General features: G+C 36.6%; 4 protein-coding genes across 5 annotated transcripts; 2 read left to right on the plus strand and 2 right to left on the minus strand.

Annotated features, from left to right (window-relative positions):
- Window positions 1-95: 95 nt before the first annotated feature.
- On the plus strand, window positions 96-3143 carry LOC140012898 (uncharacterized protein At4g33100-like). Its single transcript, XM_072061406.1, has 4 exons — window positions 96-468; window positions 654-738; window positions 851-984; window positions 2701-3143. The coding sequence occupies exons 1-3, from the start codon at window positions 380-382 to the stop codon at window positions 953-955; spliced, it is 279 nt and encodes a 92-aa protein (XP_071917507.1). The 5' UTR covers window positions 96-379; the 3' UTR covers window positions 956-984; window positions 2701-3143.
- Window positions 3144-5504: 2361 nt separating this feature from the next.
- LOC113706982 ((S)-coclaurine N-methyltransferase) lies at window positions 5505-9326 on the minus strand. Of its 2 annotated transcripts, XM_027229113.2 has the most exons (9): window positions 8962-9101; window positions 8308-8410; window positions 7971-8079; window positions 7473-7697; window positions 6971-7070; window positions 6753-6863; window positions 6515-6598; window positions 6129-6187; window positions 5505-5927 (listed from the first exon to the last, which is right to left on the minus strand). In XM_027229113.2, the coding sequence occupies exons 3-9, from the start codon at window positions 8066-8068 to the stop codon at window positions 5723-5725; spliced, it is 882 nt and encodes a 293-aa protein (XP_027084914.1). In that variant the 5' UTR covers window positions 8069-8079; window positions 8308-8410; window positions 8962-9101; the 3' UTR covers window positions 5505-5722. The 2 variants fall into 2 exon arrangements, with proteins under 2 accessions (XP_027084914.1, XP_027084912.1); XM_027229111.2 differs by lacking the exon at window positions 8308-8410 and having other exon boundaries at window positions 8962-9326.
- Window positions 9327-12955: 3629 nt separating this feature from the next.
- Window positions 12956-17997, plus strand: LOC113707335 (protein PLASTID MOVEMENT IMPAIRED 1-RELATED 2). The gene is made up of 3 exons (XM_027229612.2): window positions 12956-13295; window positions 14247-16486; window positions 16586-17997. The coding sequence occupies exons 2-3, from the start codon at window positions 14247-14249 to the stop codon at window positions 17718-17720; spliced, it is 3375 nt and encodes a 1124-aa protein (XP_027085413.1). The 5' UTR covers window positions 12956-13295; the 3' UTR covers window positions 17721-17997.
- A 646-nt stretch (window positions 17998-18643) lies between these two features.
- On the minus strand, window positions 18644-21467 carry LOC113707336 (WRKY transcription factor 71-like). Its single transcript, XM_027229613.2, has 3 exons — window positions 21000-21467; window positions 20680-20818; window positions 18644-19115 (listed from the first exon to the last, which is right to left on the minus strand). The coding sequence occupies exons 1-3, from the start codon at window positions 21349-21351 to the stop codon at window positions 18986-18988; spliced, it is 621 nt and encodes a 206-aa protein (XP_027085414.1). The 5' UTR covers window positions 21352-21467; the 3' UTR covers window positions 18644-18985.
- Between the last annotated feature and the right edge of the window lie 4216 nt (window positions 21468-25683).

Genomic DNA, 25683 nt, shown 5'->3' on the forward strand with positions numbered 1-25683 from the left:
TTATTCCCCTGGTTTGCTGAGGCTATCAACTTCCTTCTACTCATTTTATATTTACGAGCACTATATGAAAGTAATTTCACCGAAAAAAAGAGAGAAGGAAACTGTGATATGTGAAAGTTGAGATGAATTAGTGGAAAAGAAGCAGTAAAAGATTGTGGGACCCTGTAAGCTTCAGCCCAAAGTTCTGACTTCTTGGCTTTCTAGTTTCTGCTGAGATCTCCTCTGCAGTTTCTTGAGGGTGGGATAAAGAAGCGGCAGCTAGAAAGTATGAGACAGGAAAGAATTGCAGCAGGAAGGCGGAGAAAATAAGTGCTGATAATTAAGCCAGAATTTGTTGTTGTTTGACATGTGTTTGTAGAAAAGCCTCAAAAGAACTTATATGGCAATACTGAGGGAGAAAAAGAACACATCTTTAGCAACTTCACCTTGTGCCCATCTTAGAGTTGCTTATCACAACTGCTTCAATAGGTATAAAGATTCTTACTTTTTCACTTCTACCCTTGAAATTATGCTGTTATTATTCACATTTTTCTATTTGCTTTCTTAATCAAGAAAACAGGGTTCTTTAGTGTATTGTATATCGATTTGTCCAAAGAGGGTTTGTTTCACTCTGTCCCGTAGCCTCATTCTTGTTTTTGTTTATGAAAGTGCAGATGGTATTCTGAGAAGTTTTTGAAGGGTCAATGGGACAAAGAGGAGTGTGTTTCTGAGTGGCAGAAATACAGGGAGTGTTTATCTGTAAGCTTCTTATTCATTTATTTTCAATTTTGGTCTGGATGGCAGATGATTGAGATTAGTCATCTGGTAGATTTTGTTTTGTTGTAAGAGTTTTTTGCATGTTATTTTCCAGCAACATTTAGATGATAAGCATTTGAGTCGATTCTTGGAAGCAGATGGCATTGTAGATTTGACAAATCAAGCCGATTCTAAAAGGCACGATGGTGCTCCCAAATGACTTCTTGTTTTTACAAGATTGTGATTGAGGTTGTTGCTGAAATTGCTGTTATACATTCTTTTAGTTTCCTTAAAATCGTTTATGGTTGAAGAGTTATATCCTTTATGTGACTAGTACCATGCATGACTGATATGGGAAAGTTGTTGGATTTAATGTAATTGAATGAGATCATCTTGATGATAAAAAGTTGTATGTTATAGTACAAACTTTTCGATTAAATGACTCGCTGTATTTGGGATTGTTAAGCTGCTGGCACAACGGTACACCTGTTTATCGCACGAGTGTCAAAATCTGATGTGCTAGCCATCTGGAGTGGCTTTAACTATTTAAGCATTACTGAAATCGTTAACTAGTGAAAAATTTTCTGCCAGGTTGATTAGGGAAATAAAAACTGAAAAAACATCATTTACACATAGGAATGGGAATCTGACAAGGATCAACCTTCTTCTTCTGATTTAATTGTTGAACTTACTTTCCTGTTCCTTCAAGTATAGCTTCAGTTTTTAGACCTTCATTTTGGAAAGTTTCAGTTAGAATACATTTTGCTGAAATACAATGGGAACCCAAAATAGGATGTTGAGGTGTTTGATGTTTTGTCATTCAATATCTTATCTGACACCGGCTTTCCTACAGAGGTTCTTTTTTCTTTTTGCATTTTTTTTATTTTGATTTCCTGTAAACATTTCAGTTGCTGTTTTTTATGATCAATAATTTGTTGAAGTCCTATTGTTTTCCTATCAATTAGCTGGACTTTTTGCCATCCTAGGGATATACATCACCCTGTAGGACTGCCTTGTTTATATTACCTTTTACTAGCTCTGCAGTGGGGTATAGTAGGTTACTACGCTCCCAATTTGAGCATAAAAATTGAAGGTTATATAAGCTTTTTCACACTTTTGAGATAAGATCTTTGTAGCATATCTTTCTTTCAAACTTACTCACATGGGCATATACACGGATACTGCTGCCTTTCTTATTATCTGCCAGAATATGGTCAAGCTAGTAGGTGGATAAATTAGTGTGAATAATTGGCACCCAAATCGAGAAAGGAAGCTATGAAAGGAAATTCACTGCTTTGTATTGCATTTGCACGTAAGGCAAAACATTAACAGCTATGCTCTTATCAAGTCTTGTCCTTTACTATCTATGCTAGCATGATACTGTCTGGTCTTGGTTTTGAGCTTGAGCTCAGTTTTTAGATAATTTTTCTTTGTGATGAATGATGATATATTTGGGGCATTCCAAACCTCTGAGAGATTACGAACATTGAGATGCCAAATTTTTTGTTACATTGCACAATCTTCAGCTTGAAAGTTGCAATGTGAAACCAATTTTTTTTTTTGGATGCTGCAGTTTTATGAGGGCCAGTCTGGCAGTCGCTTATGACTTACGCACAAAATTACCTTTTGGTTTTAAAAATTCCATCCCTCACCAGGAAAATGCTTTAGGTCATGCATTTTGGACTTGAGGGCCACTCTCATAGAGCTTAATTTTCATTTATCAACTACCACATTACTAAGCTCTTTGTTGAAGGTTTTCTGAAGTTGATTTCAGCAGTATTTGGTTTTTCATTTTTCTCAACGTTTCTTGGAAGAGTATTACGTGTTCAATCTCTCTCTCTCTCCCTCTCCCCCTTCTTCTATCTTCTTTTTGCTTTCTGGCTTTACTTCTAGTTTTATTGTGAAACAGTAATTTATTCATCAAATTGTTGCAGTATTGACTTGACTCAATTTTCTTCTTTTCAGATTGTTTTATTAACGGCTAACTAGGAATGAGTCTTATCTGCCTCTCAAATGGTATTCCAGTTGTCTGTAACATCGTGAACTTGTGGTAAGGGTTCTTAATTCATCAGTAAGGATGCAGCTAGTGGTAAGGAAGTTTCCAGCAAACTTGTATAGGCAGAAACCCAAGTTCCTGGTCTGAGAGTTGGACCAATTTTCACTTCATGGTTTTGAGGCAGGCATTCATCGACCGAGCTGGCCTTCATGTTGTAATGATGTCAATGCTTGTTGTTTAGTCTAATTACATATCGCATTCATCCTGTTGTCTAGGCGATCTCTCTTTTTTGTGGACAATAACAGGAAAATTATGTTATTGGGTTTAAACTTGTGTTTCTTCAAACTTTTTTGGTTAATCCTTGGGGAGAGGAACAACGAGATACTGAGCCTATATGAACTTTGTTTCTTTACATTCGTTTCAATGTTCTGCTCATTTCCAGTCAAGCCAAAAAGCAAAAGAATGAGCGGCATATTGAAAAGCTGTTATTGCCAAGGCACCAATGCCAAGCCACTCACCCTCCAATTTTACGAACAAATCTGACAACCATGGTTCAAAGTCGCGGTCGCAGTTCGGAACGTTTCACATCGGTTTCGACATATCGGTTGCGGTCTTGGTGAGACTCAAATTTTAAATCATTTAATATTCTAAAAATTGTTAATAATATAAAAAAAAGTATGTTAAATAAAAATAATAAAAAAATAGCAAAAGAAAATTTGTAAAAATGTACTATTTTTATACATATTAAACACAATAAGTACTTTTAATTATTTAAGACAATGGCATCACAAATAAAATCAAAATAACATAGACCACAATTTTAAAACTAATAATTGCAAAAGTAATAACAACCATTAACAATACAAACTAAGGATTTATTTATAGCATAAAGTTGGAATATTTGATCAATCTCCTGCCAAAAATAAAAAGAAATCATATTAAATAAAAGGCAAATATATAAAAAGATATACTAGTACTTTATATTTTCGTATCTGTTAATACCAAGTAGAATGACGATGTGATTCAAAATCACCCTCATTTCTCGATGAATGGTAAAACAGATGTGGAAGTGGCATAGAACCTTGAGTAGATAGTGTATAAGAGTTATCTGGTGTATTTACTGGATGTGAGGATTGACTAGATGTTCCATAATCACTAGATGGAAGAACTTCTAGATTGGAGATGAATTGCTGAGTATGATGGTAGTATCCAAACCCTCGATAGTTAACACTATCGCTAGTACCATATGATATAGTAGAATCATGACCATAAAACCCAATGTTATTGGAATCAAAAGAAGAACCATCAAGAGATTTATCTATTTCTTTTTCATAGCATCCACTACCATGAATGCTAGTAGATCTTTCGACCTGTCCAGATCCATTAAATGGCCGATATCCACTATAATAGTCAGGAGTGATTCTATATGATTGGTCATAGCCATATTCTAATTGACTAGTACTGCAGTTTTGGCTAGATTCATACTCATAGGTTGGGTGTATACCCAAATTTTGCATTTGATCATGATTCCTCTATATCTTTGTGACCCTAAATGGTGAGAGAAAGCATCCTCACTTGAAAATTGAGTTAAATTATTGAGAAATTAACGTTGTGCTTCTATGCCAGGACGATAGCCATGATCAGTATCTTGAGTGGCATAATAATTATCTTGTCCTTGAGGTCATGACATACCTTCTGTTTGTTGGCTATCTTGATCGTAACCACCACCATACTTGAAAGAATTGTTCCCTCCATCTCCATTGTCACCATTGTCATCATCATTATTACCGCCGTCACTTTTATTCGAAGGTGATGAAATAGTATGCTTACTGGTTTGTTTAGTCTTACTTTTTTATTTCCTACTTGATGATTCAACAAGACCTTTCTTATTTTTTTTGGTAATATAGTGGGACAATGTATCACCAAAACCATTATTGTCATGTTCTTGATATTCACTACTTTCTAATCCAGATTATCTTCAGGCAATGTGGGTTGTTCATTTTCTCTTATCCAATCATCCAATAGATCATCTTTGTGAAAAATGTGATTCAAGTCAATTGGGTTGTAGAAATCATCCGTATCGGTGTTTCGGTATCGGTGTAGAAATCATCAGTATCAAGTCAATTATGTCTGGTGTTTCGGATGAGCTTGTCCCAATTATGTCTGGTAATAGAATAGGGAAACACTTTGATTAATCTAAAGAAGGCCCCACGAAGTCTTTTATGACGTGCCCATCACTCGCATCTTTTTCCCTGTATAAAGGAGCATCAGTACTAGCATACTTGACAGGAGATTGACACAGACGGTAGAGAGGTCTCCGGATTTTTCTTTTTTAATTCTTTTTTTCTAAAGGTTTTTTATTAAATTCAACTTGACTCGGGATAACTTGGAGTGACTCGACCGTTTCAACCCGTCACGGTGACATCTCGGCCGATTTTTCGGCGAATCAAGTATCTCGGTATCGTTTCGTCACGGTATCGTATCGAGAGGGGCCGAGACGCCGAGTCACGAAGTCACGACTCGGCCGAGTCGTCTCGGTCTTGGCCGAGTCTTCAAACCATGCTGACAACAGATGGTAAATCTTTCATTTCAGCAACTTATCTTCGAGATCATTTCCGCCTTGTGCAGTCATTCCATGTGTGCCCATATACAGTGAGATGTGCAATTGTTTCTATAAATGGGATCTCTGTGTCTTAATCTTTGATAACATTGACCATATAATGTATTAACTAGAGTTAAAAAGTGAACCAAGCAACAAATCGTGAATCAGGGGTGTCCAAATGCAATAAGTTTTGATGCTCCCAAAACCAACAGATAACATAAGACTTTGTTTGCAACTGTTGGAAATTTAATGTCCAAAGAAATTCCTCATTACTTGTTCATTGATGGGAAAAGGTGGTCATCTTGCACCCCATTGGCACAAATCTAGAATCTCTTATTACAAATTCCCATGGTACGCGTATGAATCAGCAAGGATTTTTTTCCCTTGAGCTATGGACTTGAGAGTTTCTTCTTGAACAGGAAATGTACAACCATCCATTCTTCTCCATCGTTGTACCCAAACAATTCTGCTACTGCAATAAAGAAAGTTCTCCAATAGACGGTCCATTTGATGGCTGAATCCTTACCGTATGTTGACTGCATTATTGGGGTTATAGAACTCAAGTTCTGGTCCATTCTTTTAAGCCATTCCTCACTGCAAGAGGATATGCCCAATGAGTTCATATAGTCTCAGGATACCGGTCACATGTGCCAGAGCATATCAAGATAAATATGTGCCAGAAAAGATTAATGCTGAATATTTGCAGATTTTCTTGAACAGAATAGATTTGGTTAGGAAAATGATTCCATCATGTATTCCATTTGCCAACTTAACACACGAATGGCTAATGCATACCTTGTCTGTGCATAGTGTTTCCCATTCACTAGCCAATGATTGACTATAGAAACATCATCCTGCATGAAGAAAAGCATCATATAAAAGCATCTGAGCAATGAAATTCGTCAAGTAAAGTCACCATCTGAATCGCCAAATCTAAGATCATTTTAATTGAATAACATACAGAACGCTGGCAACTATGCATAAAGTGGATGAGAAGGTCTTATTGCATTATGCACGCAAAACAGTGAAAGATGAAGGAACAAAGGGCAAGACTATTTGAACAGTAGCTAGAATAACCTCATCATGCAAGATTTTCTAAAACAGAAGCCAGAAGCAATCAGATAACAGAGGTCGAGCGTTCAAGTCCCATAACACCAGAAGCAATCATGGGAAAAGCTCACCTGAAAGTAAAGGAGTAGGTTTGCTGCAGGCATTGTGCCTCCCGTAAAGAAATACCTGGTAATCCAATCATCATCACTCACATCCTACAAATTACAAATTACAAGATGCATAAAAACCGATACTCAAAATCAAAAAAGAAAGGTAAAAGAAAACAAGAAATTAGAGAAACATTCTTGTACTGAACTCTTGAGATATTACAGCATTTAACCAAGGAAAAGACAGAGATCATAATATTACCTCAAAATGGTAAGCAAATGCTTTATGGCAAAAGTGATGAACAAAAAGAAGACCATCTGGTTTCAACCACGCTGATATCTTCTTAAGAAGATCCCTGTAGTTTTTCATATGCTATGCCCAACCAGGAAAACAATAATATAAGGAAAGAAAAAATTTGACTAGTTATGACCTCACATACAAAGGTCAAATCCTGCACCAGGAATACAATCAGCATTTACCTCAAACATTTCAATCGAAAATATCCGGTCATAGGATGCTTCCATTTCAAAAGTGCTAATATCTGCAACAATAATCTCCACGTTCTGTAGCTGATGATCTCTATGGTTCAAAAAGTTGGTCTGATTAAAATCTCTCTCCACAAAAATACAGATAAGGTAAACAAAATTTTCAAATATGACACTCTAAAAATACACTCTAAAAATACCAAAAATCCCAAAGTCAGCCACCTAGAAAGAAGAAAAAATGCTGGTTAAGACCAAGTCTCACAATTGTGCCATAAATAGAGTCACTAAGAGACCAAGAAATGGTTCTTACAACAGGCTTCCAGCTGATTTAGTGTTACAACAACAAACATGCCACGGAATCTTTTTTCTGATTAGAGATGAAAGATGTCGATGAGGTGACTTCTAATGAGTCCTCAATTTTGAAGTTACCACATTGTCTGCATTGATATTATGGTGGAGTATTTCACCTATAACAAGTCAAAATTAAGAAAAGTACCGGCACTGCTCCTCAATGTGTGCTTTCTGGGTTACTGAATTGCAAATCCCTGTAACCTTGCAACTGCTATACTTTTGTGCTATGTACAGAGCAAGAGATCCCCAACCACAACCAACATCAAGAACAGTATGGCCATCTTTTATTTGTGACCTTTCACAGTATAGCTCCAGCATTGCTTTCTCTGCATCCTCGAGAGTCTTTGACTTGTCCGAGAAAAGACAACAGCTGAAACAAATGATACATGATCATATCATCACCCCAATTCAAATATCAGAAACTTATAACTTTAATAGCATATAGGTGATTGACTGCTTTTTCCAAATCTAGTCACATGTTATAGTCCTCTAAAAAGTGTTAAAATTATAACATGAGATTAAGGGATATCAAACCTTATCTCACCTGGGATAACTGTTTGTACCTCAACTGCTTTTAAAGACATGACCATGAGACAAAATAAGACAAAAAAGACCTGCATAAATTGGGTGCAGAACTGCAAACCTGTATTTCAGATGCTCTCCAAGAACAAGCTTGAAGAAAGAAGTAGGAAGCTCATAATGTTGAGATTTTGGCACCTCAGTCTGGATGGCTGTTGGCATTTCTCTCAAAGCTGAAATAAAGAAGCAACCAATTTGCATGCTTTACAAACATGAAAGCCTAAATATCCTAATCAAGATCAAGTTGAATAGAAAATCTCAAATTAAAGAGTGGCTAACAAAATACATTTCCAATGATAACTAGTTCTGACGGACTAGCACTCTAACTTGTTCAACCTCAATCGCTAGTACAAAATGCTAAAACCCAAGTAAATATGGGATAAATACACAACAAAATTCACCTAAATCTCTGATGATGGATAATACATTTGGGTGTCTGTGGCAAAGAAGTGCCTATATAAAGGCAATACCAATTCTTCATCTTAACCAATTGAGGTATATAACCTGGTAAACAGAAATAAATTTCAAGCATAAGGCGTCAAGTAGACGTTGCATTATTCCGTCTTCACCATCCAGAGTCCAGACAATAGTGATCAGCAAAATATTTACATAAATTAGCATAGAGTAGCTAAACATTTGATGAATTGTAAAGCCATATTATAATGATATGCTCTAATCACAAATCTTACTCATAGTAGAACCACATAACAATTGACACCACATTTTTCAAGTAAATTATAAGGTAAATGCACATTACTTAAATGACCCTTCAGCGGAACCAACACTTCTGGAGCCAAACAAGATGACTACTAAAAAGATAGAATAAAAGAACCTCAATCCTGCACGAGCCCTTTCGGTTTTCCAGAAAATTCAGCTTTAAGAAGGAAATGTCCATACTGAACCCCAATTTAAGGAAAAATTCAATCTTTTTAACAATCAAGCAACAATCAAAAATCCCTTTTTTTGACAATTTTAGAATCCCATATAAGTTGTAGTAATTCATGAAAGGTACATGTGTATCAAGAAAAGTGACAAGCATTAGTGTACTGAATTACAATGGGCGAAGGCAAGGAGGTCAGAGAGTTGTTGTTCAGAAGTGGGCTTGTAACCAGACCGAAGGCGGCCGGCCAAAAGCAGGCGGGTGAGTCTTCTTATGACAGCATCCGGCAATAAATTGCGTTCCAACGAGGCCAACATAAACCGCACAGTAGCATCATAGGGTGCCTGAATTATTGCATCCATGTTCTTTTTCGGGCTAACAGTTCAGGACTTAAGGGAACGGATGCCTCTGCTTTCAGAAATGGAGTGTCTTGTGTTAACTTTAACTCGAAGGAGGAGGAAGAAGAAGAAGAAGATGATGAGAGTGGCAAAAGAGTCGAGGGAGTTGCTTCAGGCCATCCTCTGCATTATCTGTTGCAATAGAATTTTGGGTTAATTGCAATTAATCCTCTAAGTATACGTTAATTCTCACTCTACCCAATAACCTTTATTGTTTTTCTTTTTCTTTTTTTTTCTTCTGTACGGGAATTATTCAGAAAATGATGATAGGAAAATTCAATATTTGATTAAGTTTTGGGAAATTTATGAATAAGTTATGATTTGACTAGAATACTTATAAGTTTATATCTAAATGATTCAATCAATCTCGTATTAAGGTGCAATAGTGGAATAGCGAATGAATTTTGTTATGAGTGTTTAATCCACATTAGTTAATGTATTTAGTTTGCACCAAGTGATATCGTGTGGGTTATCCTTGTTCTAAATCATCAATTCATTTTAGAAAAATATAGGTTATTATCCTATATCAATTCTTCGAACAATCATTTCTCTTATTCACTCTCCAAATTCTTTGAAATCCTTTGAAATTCTTTTAATTGTTTAGATTATTTAGGAAGTGTTTGAATTTGTAAATAACAAATTATTATAGTATTTAAAATGTATTATGATAATTGGTGAATTATAAATTCAAAGATATCTTAAATAATTTAAACAATTAGAACAATATGGGTAAATTTTAAATTTTTCATCAAAATTTCTCAGTCCAAACGAAACCTAATTAAAAGTCTAATAATTCATAAATCAAATATAAAGCATTACTCTACGGTCCAATTGAGCATTCCGAAGCCACATTGAGCCCTGAGGACTAGGGCTGCAAGCGAGTTGAGTCAAGTCGAATTTTGATCTAATCGAATTGAGTTTTGATTTAGTTTTATCAAGTTCGAACTCGACAAGTTGTCAAAAAGAAAGCTCGAGTTCGAGCTCGAAAAAATAAAAAATAAATAAAATAATATTTTTCTTAATAAATAATAAAATATTAGGGATACATATAATTTTAATATTAAATTTATATATATATATATATATATATATATACTTGAGCTGGCGAGTCGACTCACGAATTAACGAACTTAATATTTTTTAGATCGAGTTCGAGCTCAAGTTCAATTTGATTAGTTCGAGCTCGACTCGACTCGAGTTGCGAGCGAGCGGTTCGATTCGTTTGCAGCTCTGCTGAGAACCTTGTCCATAGCTTTAATACCACTTTTGTTAGGTTCCAGCAATTCGATTTACGTTTATAAATCAATTTCGGAAGCCAAAGAAAACTCGGATACCTCTAGAAATTAGACTCGCATCCCTATAAACTATAAAGGACCACTTTTCCAAAATCAGTAGCTTTCCTTCTCAAAACTCGTCATCAACTCTTAAAAACAAAAACAAAGGCCACCAAACCTTAGGTAGACTCGCATCCCCATCAAGGACCACTTTTCCAAAATCAGTAGCTTTCCTTCTCAAAGCTCGTCATCAACTCTTAGAAACAAAGACAAAGGCCAAACCTTAGGTAGACCAAGTGATGGCCCGACACAATCTTAACTATTGAATTTTTGAAATTAGATCTATCCAATCGTAAGTCAAAACAAAATAGCGTTGTTTTGGTAATGCTTCCTCACCAATGCTTCTTTTTTCCTTTTTTTCTGTTAAGAAAATTTGAATCCAAACTTCTTTCTTAACATTTCTGACTCGTCTCACAAAAGGATCAGTTAACCAATCCGTTTTGTGATCAGCAGATTTCGTGGTCAGCTGAACTGGAAAAAGCCCAACTTGATTTGCTTCTTTGTAAGCTTCCTCAAGAGATGAGCTAACATTCTTGATCTTGTTACCCATCTGTAGGCGAAACTAAAGGGGATTTGAGGAAGAAAAAGAAGCTGCACACCTTGTCACGCTTTCGATTCTCAACCTTTTGGCCAAGAACTTCCATGTATCCAAAGTCATCCAACACCATCTCACCATCTCGTGCTATGCACTGGTGCTTTTTCAGCCAAAGATTTTTGAGCATCAGATATCAAAGCTTCCATCATCTCTACTTTCTCAGAAAGCTTTTTTGAAGGTCTTTCTTTACAGTTTACACCCCATGCTCGGCTAATCTCCTCTGCAGCAAGTGCAAGCATCTTAGCAGAGATTGCTGGAACAATACCAAGTAGAGCTTCAGCCATCGTTTTGGAAACTCTTACCACAAGAAAGAAATGATCTGGTGTACGATTGGACTGTGTCAAGAGCAGCATTTTGATGACAACGCCAATGGGTTGGTATTTGCAACCTAAAATGATCAACAGCTGAAGATTTAATTAATGAAATCAGCTCATATTTGTCTATCAATAGCAGAACCTCAACTAACACTTTTCAGACCTTCTGAAATTATCAAGTGTAATCCATTATTCTAGCCGACTGCTATATTTGAGTATTGTCCTAATCACGCATCATCGTAAGCCCTGATTCATGTTATTCTTCACACATTGAAATGGCAAACCAGAAACGAGAACCACTCCAAGCAATGGCTTAGCATGATAGCCAGAGGGTTTATATGCAGAAAGAAAAGTTCTAATCTGCTTTCAGACCAGTACCATTAGTATTTCCTGTACCAATCTACTGAAAAAAAAGGAACTCCAATCATTCTAGTATTGCTTGCTTTTGGCAGGCAATAATACTTGTTTATGTACTGAAGCAGAGAATAAAAGTTTTAATAATGATAAAAGAAAAAGAGAATCAAACTCCAATTATTTAAAAAGATTGCAGCCGGGCTATAGATATATATCCGGAAGTTTGTTAGATATATCTGCTTAACTAATTTTGAAGGGTGAAGGAAAACATCAACATGTATCTTGTCAAACACACACACACACACACACAAAATTAGCCTGCGTAGAAGTCTGCTTCACTAATTTCTGAGGCTGCGGAGATCAGGAGATTACTATCCAGTCAACGAATAACAAGACATTAGCTAATTATATCATTTTTGTTTTTAGTGTAAATGAGATGTCTCGAATCCAAAATTTTTCACTTACACTCCATTGTTCGGTATCACCCAATCCATCCTCCTCCTCTGATAATATCATTTATATGCACAAAATATCATTTGTTGCCCCTTTTTACTTCTTTTGAACAAATCTCTCGATTCAATTTTCACATAACATCATTGGATAAAATAAGTTGTTGGACCTTTATGATTACCTAACTCATTTTACACATCTATACCTGGACACAATAAATGTGACATTTTATACATAAGATACATAATAATCAAATATGTGAGTTGTAACTTTAGTCATCATAGAACATTTTAAAGCATGCTATACCAACCAAATTGATGGGAGCATGACATATGAAAATGTGAAAATCTCAGCAGCAAATTGTTGGGAATTGAATTAAGCAATCTTATGATTATTTGGAGACCTTTTTTTTTTTTTTAAAAAAAAAAAAAGATCGTTTAGTTATTAGAAACATACATCAGAACAGAAAATGAAGTGATTAAATAAGTTAGGTGCAATCGAGTACCTAATGCCCAAATATAAGAAAAAGAAAATCAACATTGTCTATAAATTTCTAAGCCTATACAACTAACAAGTCTATTATTATCAACCATTAATAGTTTCATATTGGTATTGATGTACTATCTCACCATAAAAGAGTACCCAAGACCAATTTAGCATGAATACAAGGTCTTTGGCTGTAATATCAGCTAATATTCCCCTTTAATCACAAGCAACCGCACAACTACTACAGACTTAGAGACAGCTAAAACCAACTTTTGTCCTTCATAAGGACAAAATAATTACTGTGTAATTTCAGGTTAATATTTTATGACACCTAGAGTAACCATGGAACGAAGACTTCAAGAAGACAAAAGCAAAGAACTTGGATTTATAAATGGCTGCTAACGCATAACACGGTTCCCAAGTATATAGCTGCGGCAGCCAATTGATTGCTAGGCCAAGGAGGAGGAGGAGGAGGAGGAGGAGATCATCTTCTTACAGGTCTTGGGCTGAAGTTCTTCTTCATTTTCTATTTTCCTACTTCCTTGAAAGGTTGGATCATATAGCAATTCATTGTCCTGGTAAGTCAAACTTACTGCTTGCTTTGTTCGTTAGTAGTATTTTTACTGGAATTTCTAGTTTTGAGTGGGGCAGTTTTCTTGATTTATGCGTGGTAGGCCTTATTGTTGCTTTTTTTGTGAACCTGTTTTGTCTCTTGAGGAACTGAAGAAAAAGTTTCTTGCTTTGATGACTTTTGTATCCCATTAAGATAATTTTTGCTCTGTCTTTGTTATTTTCTTCGTTGGGTTTGCTTGTGTTGGTTTCTTGGAGATTGTACAGAGCTTGATGAAGCTCTGATGGTACTGTATAAGTTATTACTGGTAATTTTGGACCAATAAAACTCAAGAAAGGAAAGGATAGTGAATAATTGAGCAGGATTGTTATTACAGATTTCTATTTGTTTTTGGCATTTATTGTTGCATTAGATTTGCTGGGATTTTCTGTAACTCTGCATCAAGCATGCAACACTAAGAAAGATGGAAAACGGAAAAAAAAGAAGGGAAAAAGAAGAAAATTCTGGTTTGTTAGAAAGAATGAAAATGTTGGTAGATATTGAAAAGATAAAGAAGCTCTGATATTACAGTTGCCTGTTCAATTATTTTGGAACCTCACTGCAAGTGATAGAGATTTTCTTGCATTGTTAATTTCTTCTGACATAATAGTAATCTCCCTTTAATGATTCACAAAAAGTAATCGATCAGAGCAGAGTCCTTGTACAATTTGAAATAAGAACCACGGAAATAAACAATCCGAAGCAAAGGAGAAAAGGGAAACCAAATGCCTGACCTTGATTCCTTCTTTAGGATGTTGAGTTGGTTGTTTAGTTTCCTGAATTGGAGGAATACAGAGCCCAACAAGTACCTAATTTCTGTCTAGTTTTTATTCTACTGTTCAGTTCTTGTGCTGTATGTCTGGAAATTCTTAACTTTTTCTTAGTATATGTGCTTGAAACATTTTCTTTGAATGGGTAGATGGTGATTTCCAAAGATGATACTGTGATGAGTAATGATGAAGCATTGAGCAGTGGACAGTTATTGCGCGATATTGGGGAAATAAGCCAAGCCCTTTACCTGCACAAAGACCCATCCAAGTCTGTACATTTGCAATCCAAGCATCAATCAATTTTTGGTACTAAGGCTAGTGTAAGAGATGTGTTCCAAAAGGAGAAGAAGTCATCAATTTGGGGTTGGAAGCCCTTAAAGGCTCTGACACATATTCGTAGTCATCGATTCAATTGTTTCTTCTTTCTTCATGTACATTCTGTTGAGGGTCTACCTTCCAACTTTAATGATCTTATTCTTTGTGTAAATTGGAAAAGGAAGAATGAGGTTTTCAAAACTCATCCTGTTCGTGTTTTCGAAGGGATAGCCAAGTTTGAGGAAACTTTGATGCATCAGTGTTCTGTTTATGTTAGTAGAAATGGTCCACAAAATTCAGCAAAGTATGAGCCTAAACTTTTTCTTCTTCAGGCTTCCATTATTGGAGCTCCAACTCTAGATATTGGTAAGCATTGGGTGGACCTCGCAAGGCTGCTTCCTTTGACTGTAGAGGAGTTAGAAGAGGAGAAGAGGACCTCGGGGAAGTGGACAACAAGCTTTAAGCTGAAAGGCAAGGCCAAAGGTGCTATCCTGAATGTTAGTTTTGGATTTTCAATTCTGGGGGATAATCCATTTGACCCAAGACATTTTCTGACGGTCTCTGATATGCCTAAGGATAGTGGGCAGACACCAATTGCTATATCCTCAGATTGTGATCAAAGTAGCAGCAACATTGCTCTTAGGAGGAGCGGTAGTGTTCCAAGAAAATCATATAATGGGCATCAGCATGTTTCATCACAATCATTAGATATGAAATATCTTAGTGAAGTGTTTCCTAACCAAAACTCGGAGCTCGCTAGGTCAATAAATTTTTTGTACCAAAAGCTTGATGAGGGAAAGTTTGGTAATCTTAAGGAGGTGGATGGCTTTCATGAAAATCTTGTGCCCTTTAATTCTAAGTCTGCCTCTTCTGGAAATGGCTTTGATGATTCTGACTTTATTGTAATTGATCAGGGCGTGGAATTGTCTGTGAAGGATGATTTGAAACTTGACCATAATTCTACTGAATGTTTTAACAAGCCTGTCATTGAAACTATAGATGTTGCTGAGATTTTTCAGGAAGATATGACAGATTTTAGTGCTAAAGGGGAACCAAATTCAAATCTTCTACTTGATTGTAGTAACAGCTGTGAAAGTGCAATACAGAGCAAGTGTGAGGAGAATAATGTATATGGTAAAGAATCAACCGTGGAAGAATCTCCAATGGTTTCATGTAAATTCATAGCCTCTGAATCAGCAGAATTTGACATGTCATCAAATATAAGCAAGTGTATTGAGGAGGAGACCTACATGGACCCCGAATCTAGTTGTGGAGCAAGTAAGTTGGTACGGTCACTTAGTCTGGACGATGTCACTGAATCTGTTGCTAACGAGTTTCTTGATATGTTGGGCTTTGGGCACAACCCCAGAGACATGACTTCTGATGGTGAGCCGGAGTCTCCAAGAGGGCATCTTCTGAAACAGTTTGAAATGGAATTCTGTGCGTTTGGAAATCCTATACTTGATTTGGATGTAGCTTCAGAGCGAATAGAAGTCTCTGGTGTTGCTCGAACTGGCTCTGGGAGGGTGGCATGTTCTGATGATTTTGATTTGTCACAGGTCATTCAGGAAGCTGAAAAAGAGTATAACAGGGTTACACAATCACTGAGAAGCAGACGGAATGCAAAAATGCTTGAAAACTTGGAAACTGAAACTTTAATGCAAAGATGGGGCCTAAATGATAAGGTATTCCAAAATTCTCCACGAATTACCTCTGATGGATTTGGAAGCCCAGTCTATTTTCCTCCCGAAGAACCTTCAAAATTACCTGCTCTTGCAGAAGGCTTAGGTCCAACTATTCAGACAAAGAGTGGAGGCTTATTGCGTTCAATGAGTTCTTCTCTTTTCAGGAGGGCAAAAAACAGTGCAAAGCTGATAATGCAAGTTTCTAATGCAGTTGTACTACCAGCAGTTATGGGTTCCAATGTTGTGGAGATACTACAGTGCTGGGCATCAGGGGGAGCCGAAGATATGTTTGCTAAGGCAAATGAATTGATGCCTTTGGAGGACATTACTGGAAGGACGATGGAACAAGTCATCCAGGAAACTGAGCACAGTTCGGAAGTTATTAAGAGGTCTGCAAATTCCTTTTTCTGTATGCTTGTATGAGGTTTTGCTCCCTATAGCTTATCTTCTTCTAATGCTGATTGATGCTCAATTTTCTTTGGTGGTAGGTTTGACCAATCTGCTCCGCTTAATGACTTCAGGGTCAAAGATCATTCATTTGTCTTGGAAAAGAATGATGAAGGATCACTGTTTGGTCAGAATGCTCCAAACTTAGGCTCAAAAACAGAAAAAGTATATTCAGATTATGTGTCTTTCGAAGATCTTGTTCCATTAGCAGTGGCTAATTTTGAAGCTCTCTCCATTGAAGGGTTGAGGATTCAATGTGGCTGGTCAGATGCAGAAGCACCTTCATGCATTAGGCCCCAGTTTACTGAGAACTGGACCTCTGTAGGCCAGAATGTTAAACTAGGTGGAGTTATGGGATCTTTGGGACCCACTCCATTGCAACTTTTGGATGTCAAAAGGGAAGATGGTATTGCTGAGTTAATCAAATTCTCTGTCTCCTTGAATGAATGGATTAGGTTAGATGCAGTAGATATTGATTATGAGAATGAAGTTGATGGAGAGATGTTGAAAATCTTAGCAGCTCATGATGCTGATCTTTTCGATTTAGGTGGTTTACAGATGACAAGAAATGGTCAACGAGTTAAATTATCAGGTAGTAACAGTCATTTGTTCGGTAACAACTTCACATTAGCTCTTAGGTTGCAGCTCAGAGATCCGTTTCGTGACTTTGAAATGGTTGGATCATCAATGCTTGCTCTGGCTCAAGTTGAACGAATTTGTATTCCTGTGCATGATGAAATGCATAACACAAATATAGAAACAGATTTGAGCAACAAAAAGGATGATCTGAATGAAGAGTTTGTTATGGAGGGAACCAGTGCTGAAGAAAATCATAAGTGCATCAACGCAGCACCGTTCATCTCTCGGTTTAAAATCTCTGGAGTCCATGTCGCAGGTTTTAATGTTGAGCCAAATGGTAGGGGGATGTTAATTAATCCTAGACAGCTACAATCTGGGTCTCGATGGTTACTTTCTAGTGGTATGAATAGGACAAGCAAGTGTCCTTTTTCCAAGTCCAATGCAATAACAAAACCATCATCACAACTTCTCAAAAAACGAACTTGTGATACTTTGTGGAGCATTTCCTCTGAGGTGCAATCTGCAGCAGCTAGATGGAAGCATTTTGCTGGACTAAATATTCATGTACGCAACCCTGATATTGCTTTTCCAAGTTAACCCGTTTGGTTTGCTAAAGCATAGAAGTTCATGCTTCAAGTTGCTAGATATTTAAGTCGGCGAAGTATCAAATTCGTGTTAGCATATTTCAGCAAACAAGGCTAATAACCTACTTGTACTTTAGATATTCCTTCTAATTGCTTCACTGAATCACTGTACTGTCAGTCAACATGTATAATTTGCCTATGACCTGTGGGTATTCATCAAGGATATTGAAGGTCCTTTGGATTATTAGCCAGCAAAATCACAATGACTTGGAGAAGTATTATGCCCTTCACCTGGTACTGTTTTTTAATGTCCTTTATATGGCTTGAAGAAGTTACTTCATGTTTTCTTGAAATGTACTTGTTATATATGGTGTGACTATTATACCTGGTATCCCCTTGTAGCGCTGCTTGCAAACATTTCCTTTTGACGGCATGTTTTTGGCTTTTACTGAAAATTTATGGAAGTTTCTTTTCTGATTCTGCTACTAGCTTCATATGTGATATGTGCCAAATTAATGCTCTTATTATAGTTAAGGGTAGCTAATGAGAATTTAATGGCATCTTATTATGCTTCTCATGCATTGTTGCTGATTTTTTTTCCCTCTTCACATGTCTTTTTACTAACTGACAGTTCCAAAAGTTCTATGATCCTTTTGTTCTTGAGATGTTTGTATACAAACAGGACATGTAGCAAACATTATAGTTTGTGGTTTAGAACATGCATAATGGGCAATAGCATGGGGATCATGCATTTTCATATTTCTGAACATTGTTTTGGCCTTCCGGGTGAAAATAGAGATATATCGACTCGACTGTGGTCATCTCATTTAGTTTTCTTCAATGTTTTTTTAAATCATTTTTTGCTCAGCCGTGCGCCCCCTTGCTCCCCTTTCCCCAGTTCAGGAAGTCTAATTTGCACTCCATGCAAGTGCTGCATTTGGTTTAGTTCGTTAAATGTCATTAATATATCTATTGTTGCATGTTAAATGCTGGTGTAAAGTGCATTGATGAGGAGAGTGTACAAAGAAGCCCTGTTGGGTCTATCCTCACTGCAATTTACTAGTACATATCTTGTCGATCGGTGCATGACTAGACCATCCTGCTATCTGCTTGGTCTATTGAAACTGCCGAAAACAGATTGAAACATCTGAAAAAAAAGGGGGGGTTTAGGTAAAGCTGTGGTAGAACGGACCCTGTCCGCGCTCTATCGCGTCCTTGAACAGAGTCTAGCCATAATTGATGAAACTACTGAGGAATTCAACATTCCCCTCTGGGAAGTCAGAACTGAGAAGGGCCTTGGTGGTTGTGGATACCCTCATAAGTTGTTATTACATATCTGGGGTCTTCTTTGTCTCTTTCAACTCTCTTCTTCACTGGGCATCCTTCAATTGAGCACCTATAGTAATTCCTGTACATTACATGAACATTGTCAATTCCATACTCTCAATCAGCAGTTAGCCTTCATAATTTTGTTCTTTCATTGTATGGTTTTGTAAATTTGAGGCCGTCCAATCTGCTTATGTTCTGTGTTTATAACTCGATGGAGAAAGCAAGAGGTTCAATTTTTGTGATTAGCTGCAGAAACTAAAAGCAAGATGGAGTCTACTTGAGAAATTTCAGCAGGAGAAACGAAAATTTTATTCTAGCAAACAAGTCTATAATCTTTATGCAATCTCGTGCACTTGTCATCATGCTAAAATTTAACCATATACTGCAAGACGGAAACAGACAGTATTGAACAACTAGACCAACTATTATTGTTAAATCCAAAATACCGTTTTCTGCTTCTTTTTCTGTGTCTTTTTGAGAGAGAAATCCAAATTCCACACTATAAGTTGCAGTTGTCTTCAACTATTATGACATAGCAAAACCAAATTACGGGGGAAATGAATTACTGGGCAATTCGTATATATCAAATCATGCACTTCTACTGGATCATTGAACAGAAATGAGTTGAATCTAGTGAGTGGGTGTCTTTGTATAAATTCTCAAAACCCGTTTTACTAATTTGGCGGCTGTGTGGATGCTCCCTTATGAGATTGAGACCTAAAACCTAGGATTTCGTCGAAAAAGACATGTTGGGCCAACGCATTACGTTGCTAATCATCATTTCCTACTAAATTCAGGCTGTCAAAAAAATAGGGAAAAAGGTTTGCTGGGGTTGCAAGAAATCGTGTGTGTTAAAGATAATTAATTTCACCACAAAATTAATTGAAGGTGGATCTTTCCCACAAAATTTAAAAGCAGATTGCATACAAAAAATTATACGTTATTGGAGAAGAATCAAGAGAGAAGATGATCTCTTTTACCCAAAGTAAAGTTGTCTTCGAAAAATTGTATGCTTAGTTAGTGCATAATAGGTGTCCAGTTCAAACTTTAAAATGTTGCAGGAATTTTATCTTGATGTGTACGATCCAATAGAGAGGTGAGGGGACCAAATTTTGGCATCAAAACGTTACCAGCACTGATACCGCATATTGTGCTTCATTAGTTGACTGACTTTTACGAATCCAACTCCCATTTCGTACACGAACTGCTGTTAACACAAATCGTACAAAACATATATATATATTTTTTGTACTGTAGAAAAAATGATTTCGATTCCCTCTGCAGAATTTAGTCACTTCAGATTGTACATCACTTCTCTCGACTTTTATTTTATATGTCGGCAAAAGAGCAGTGAAGAATTGGTAATTTGTTGCAAACTTTTCTTCTTATACGTTTCCATTGAAGGCTTCAAAAGCATTATTATAAATGGGAACGGGTTTTAAAGGAGTTACAGTCGATCCCATCCATCCATGGCATCAACGTCTTGAGGCAGAATTGATTTCTCCATGTGGCTAAGTTTTGATAATCTTGAACTCTTTGAGGGATCAATTTTAAAGGGAATGAATAAAACCCAAGTAGTTTATTCGTAAAAATCATTTTATTATCTCATGAAATGAAAGCCATGCATAATGAAAATTGTTTACCTTGGGTTTGGGCTGTTCTTCACCATCTTCTTCCCATACTTCCTCCACTTGAAGCCATCATCAAGTATCTCAACCTCCGACTTAGTCTTGAATGCAACCTTTTCTCTGTTCTCCTTCCTCTCCTTCCCACCAATATCTCCTGCAAAAACATACCACAGATTTATGCCTCTCCCATATTTACACGGAAATCAAATGGCATGGCACACTCTCTTTTTTTTTTTTTGTACTACAGTAAAATATGTTTTCAGATAAACACATATTCTCGTAATAGCTAGTTTAACTTAGAACTTAAAAAAGTACAGGAACTTTGCTTTGCTTACTGTTGGTTTGCTGACTGCTACTTCCACCAGGATGACCAAGGACTTCAGTCAGCTCTTGTTGAGGGCTTTGGGCAGTACTGTAGCCAGAGGGCATGAATGTTTGATCTTCCTCCATCCAATCATCAAGCTCGAAGAACTCCGAAACCTGGAAATTCGACTGGTTGGTGTCACCATAGCCAGTACTGATCATCCCAGATGAATATGATGATCCAAAAGCACTGCTAGAATTGTAATTGTAACCAGACATGTTTGTGAACCTGTTGGGATCATAGTTCCCATCCATGATGGATGATGATAAGTGAAGTGAAGTGAAGTGCAGTGCAGTGGTGGTGAGGTGTTGATATATGTTCATCGCCAAGTTCTTTCGTAGTAAGCTTCCTACAACGTCGAAAGAAGCTTCATGGGCTGATGCTTACGACTTGGGAGTGGTGGCTAAGAAATGCTACAGAGATTGTTGGGCCCAGGGCAGGATTAATGTTGACATCTCAGTTTTCTGTTGTCTAAGCTAATTAGCTAAGGATGAATGAGAGGACAAATATATAGGTGGTGGGGTATGGCTAAAGATCGACGACTTGTGCGTAGACTTTTGTTGCCTTGGCTTTGGGTTCGGATTTGGAGCAGATGTGAATTTGTGATTTTTTTTTTCTCTTGCTCACAGTCTCGTGCTTAGACCAAATTTATCTACAATTGAGGGGGATGAATACAGCTCAAAAGTCAACAATGTGAATTATGATCATGGTACCTTAAAAAAGTCTTATTTACAATATGAATAGTGATCATATATAAGGGCACCAGTTCATGCACTATGTGCAAAGGACCTCCCAGCTCATAGCCAAAATGGCCATTTACTGCCCTTGATTTAGTCTTTTCGGTCGGTCATGAGGGATAAACTCAGGTTTGGGAGTCAATCCTACCCTAGAATTGGATTCTTCCTCACGTTCCTCCTTTAATTGTCACAATTCCCTAGCCAGGCCAAGAAATTAATGGTCTATGTCCCTTTTTTTTCCACCTTTTTTCTTTTGTAGAGTTGGACATGATGAATCTGATAATAGATAGATACCCTCACGAAAGATTTTAGTCTATTTACTTATGGTGAAGTTATTATAAACCGTTTGAATCTCTCTCTATATATATATATATCCCTATGTATTTTTTTTTTCTTTTGAATCTATGTGTATTTTTCTTCATTTCTATTGTTTTACTCTTTTAGGATGCCTCTATCTTTTGAAGGTGAGCTCCTATCCTATCTCATAAGCTAATTAACCACCCTTCCTCTATCAATGTGGCATTGTTCAGCTCTACACGTAACAACACAGCCTTATGGTACCTGCTGGCCTTTCTGGGATCATTGCACTTGCTCATTGCCTCCTGTCCCTTTTCTTTACTTTTATTATGACAGCCATTGCCTCATGACTTTTTCATACGTGAAGGATACAAACATATCTCTGTAACATATTTAAGACGGTCCAAGAATGATGATCAATTCTGGGCTTTTATGGCTGAATAAGTTTTGCCAAGTCAGGCGTGATTAATTAATTGCAGTGCTAGTTGACAATGTAAACGTAACCAGGATAAAGCTAAGTGAAATGATGAATCAACGTAGTAGTATACTGATATAAGCATGAATAATTAAAGGAACAAGAAGAAAGAACCTCGAAGAATGAAGGGTTTTGTGAGTTTGGAGCTAGTCCTTGTCAAACATCCTAGCAGCCTGATAGTGGCAACCGGCAAGAACACTAGAAGGTCGACCCTTTGGTATATGCAAAGTATTGAGATTAACATGCTGATCACGACGTATATTATAATATTCGCAGCTTGTGTTATCTCACTTCATTTACTTATAGAAGTAATCCTCTTATTTGTAACCTTAAAGCACATGATCCATAACCTTTTTTAAACTAAAAATTGGACTAATGCCCACAAATTATAATTTCCAATCCAAGCTACTTTTTGGCTGTTTTAGACCATAGCGTTAAGTTGTTAACACAAACTCCAAAATAACGTAATGGCTAATGATAAAAACAAAAAAAAATTGATGGAACGAACATTTTTTGTTTTTATTGAGACGATAACTGTTGTATAACCTATTCTATCTTACACTAGAGGCAGGAAAAGCCCAAAAAAACTTGTATTGGGACTAGCTAGCAGGTACACAGACCTTGATGGTGGGACGAACATATTATTACTTTTTTTTTTTTTTTCGAAACGATAGATGTCCTATAACCTAATCTAGCCTAGTCTAAGGGGAAGGGGAGGGGGTTCGATGTGAGTACAGACTCCATCGATGAAGATCAATTAAGACCGCCATAAATTGTGGCAAATATGTGGGAGGCAGGGATTGAACCCCTGACCTCCAGCATCACCTTTGATGGTGATGACCACTGGACCAAATGGCCAGTGGCTACGAACATATTATTACTTGCATAGTCATTTTTGGGTAGCGTGAAAACTGAGTAGGAAGACTGACGTGTTCAGTCAACTTTCATTTACTTTTCCATGGTTGAGATATTTTAAGACATGTTGATGACTTAAGGCGTAAGAAAATGCGGCTCCTGTCTTACATTAAGAGAGGTTCAATACACTTCTTCTTCTACTCCTCCTCCTTTTTTTTATTTTATTTTAAGGGCTAGGATTTAAACATGAAGAATAAAAAGGGAAATTTGAACAAAAAATTTTGTAACTTTTAGAATCTGAGAATCTTCGCTGTTAAAGTAAGACCTTATCAACTCTCTTATACACTTCTATTAATATAATATGACTCATTTTATTGTTATTCTATTTAAACTAGCGGTTGATGGTTCTCAATTATTCTAGGAACTTACCGCTCTTTATTAGTAGATGGCTCGTGTTTGTTGTCAAAAAATTTACTTAAATATGGGCATATTAGTAAAGTTCTAAGTTAACTTGCCATTAAAAAAAAAATATGTGCCTATAATTTGAGACAAATATAAAAGTCAAGTAGCCTATCTTTTTAGGACAGAGAGAGAACAAATAAAAATGTGAGAATGTAATGTAAGAGTCGGGAAACTTTAGGATTGCAAGTCATGCTAGTTATCTTGTTTGAATCGTCATTTTTGTTCAAAATATTTTTTATTTTTTTCAGGAACACATTTTTTAATTATTTTTTTATCTTACATATACGAAATTATCTTTTTTAACTCCAGAAGATAACAATCCAAGCCGGCAATTTTTCACTTTTTTGCATTTTGCCATTATCTCATCAATCAATGCTGTGTTTTAATTATGGGAAATGTTTTCACTCTAGTCGAATATGTGCATTGATTCTAGCCTCAAATGGAACCGTGGTTTTTTAGCAAGTCCACCAGAATCTCTGAGGAATTTGTTAGCTTTTGATGTAATGGGTGCTACTACTCCCAGGTACGTTTCATCGTAAGGGATTTCCAAGCCCCCTTGTATGGCCCCAAAAAAAGGGGGAAAAAAAGGAACAAGTGGTTTTCACTTGGTTGGGTCACTCTTTTTCTTGACGTCATTACATATGAGGTCACACAAAAGGCGAAGGATCAGTAAAAGTTAACTAATTCTTTCTCTTATAAGTCAACCAAGACTTGTTCTGTGTTCATATGCAGCACGATAAAGCGGGAGAATCATGGAACACTTTGTGAACCATTGGGCCAATGGCTCAGTGATCACCAGAGAGGGTCTTAAGTCCCTTCTTGGGTTATGTCAGAGCACTTTCTTAATTTAGTTGGGTCTGTATATCCACTAACCCCCTACTACAGCCTCTTTAGACTCCCCCTCCTCCTTAGATTAGGATAGAGTAGGTTATACAAATGTATCGTTGAGATGCTCTCGTCAATGTGAGAGCTATATTGTTAAATGATTTGTAAGAATTTTCGTGAGCGATCTATGATCTCGAAAATATGTCCTCATCCAAACTTTTCTTTAAAAGAAAAAAAGATTTACTATTATACACACTCCCATAAACACCCTTTCCATATTCAGAAGTACTTGGCGAGACCCCGAAAGAATTAAATAATGAGCCTAGAAGCTAATTATTGCCACTTATGTTTCAATTTGTTTTAATGGAAAAATCGTTCATGACCTTGTTTTCAAAAACCTAAGAAATCAAAGTATTTTGGACCTTTCTCATAAACCAATCCAGAAGTAGATTTAATCGAAAAATTCTGATAACTTGTTGATTCATCTGGTATCTAAATATAGGATTTGTTAATTAAGTTTACTAAGTCGAAAATTTATGACTTTCAAAAATGTATAGATTCAATGTCACATTCAGTAAAGATTTATGATACGTGTATAGGATGTACTCAATGTGTCCGAGCTTGCCCGACCGATGTATTAGAAATGATACCTTGGGACGGATGTAAAGCTAAACAAATTGCTTCTGCTCCAAGAACCGAAGACTGCGTTGGTTGTAAAAGATGTGAATCCACCTGTCCAACGGATTTCTTGAGTGTTCGAGTTTATTTATGGCATGAAACAACCCGCAGTATGGGTCTAGCTTATTGATACGTTCGAAAAAATTTTACTTGAATCCATTTTATTTTTTTTACTGACAAAACCCGTGCTCAAAATATTTTGAGCACGGGTTTTTTTCTGGTCCACGTCTATCTTGTCTTTACTACGAATTATTTTTCTTGGTTAACAATAATTGTAATTTTGCCAATATTTGCAGGTTCCTTAATTTTTTTGTTCTTCACATTTT

This window comes from Coffea arabica, chromosome 8e (genome assembly GCF_036785885.1).
Source record: "Coffea arabica cultivar ET-39 chromosome 8e, Coffea Arabica ET-39 HiFi, whole genome shotgun sequence".
In the NCBI taxonomy this organism is placed as follows: Eukaryota; Viridiplantae; Streptophyta; class Magnoliopsida; order Gentianales; family Rubiaceae; genus Coffea; species Coffea arabica.

Coding starts and splice junctions, on each gene's coding strand:
- LOC140012898 (XM_072061406.1), top strand. CDS start 380: ATGGCAATACTGAGGGAGAAAAAGAACACATCTTTAGCAACTTCACCT. Junction 469..653: donor TATCACAACTGCTTCAATAG/GTATAAAGATTC, acceptor ATGAAAGTGCAG/ATGGTATTCTGAGAAGTTTT. Junction 739..850: donor AATACAGGGAGTGTTTATCT/GTAAGCTTCTTA, acceptor GTTATTTTCCAG/CAACATTTAGATGATAAGCA.
- LOC113706982 (XM_027229111.2), bottom strand. CDS start 9,148: ATGGATGCAATAATTCAGGCACCCTATGATGCTACTGTGCGGTTTATG. Junction 8,080..8,961: donor CCTCCTTGCCTTCGCCCATT/GTAATTCAGTAC, acceptor TCTTTATTTCAG/CTTTGAGAGAAATGCCAACA. Junction 6,599..6,752: donor CATTTGCTTACCATTTTGAG/GTAATATTATGA, acceptor TGTAATTTGTAG/GATGTGAGTGATGATGATTG.
- LOC113707335 (XM_027229612.2), top strand. CDS start 14,247: ATGGTGATTTCCAAAGATGATACTGTGATGAGTAATGATGAAGCATTG. Junction 16,487..16,585: donor AGTTCGGAAGTTATTAAGAG/GTCTGCAAATTC, acceptor CTTTGGTGGTAG/GTTTGACCAATCTGCTCCGC.
- LOC113707336 (XM_027229613.2), bottom strand. CDS start 21,351: ATGAACATATATCAACACCTCACCACCACTGCACTGCACTTCACTTCA. Junction 20,819..20,999: donor TAGCAGTCAGCAAACCAACA/GTAAGCAAAGCA, acceptor ATGTTTTTGCAG/GAGATATTGGTGGGAAGGAG. Junction 19,116..20,679: donor AAGAACAGCCCAAACCCAAG/GTAAACAATTTT, acceptor TGTAATGTACAG/GAATTACTATAGGTGCTCAA.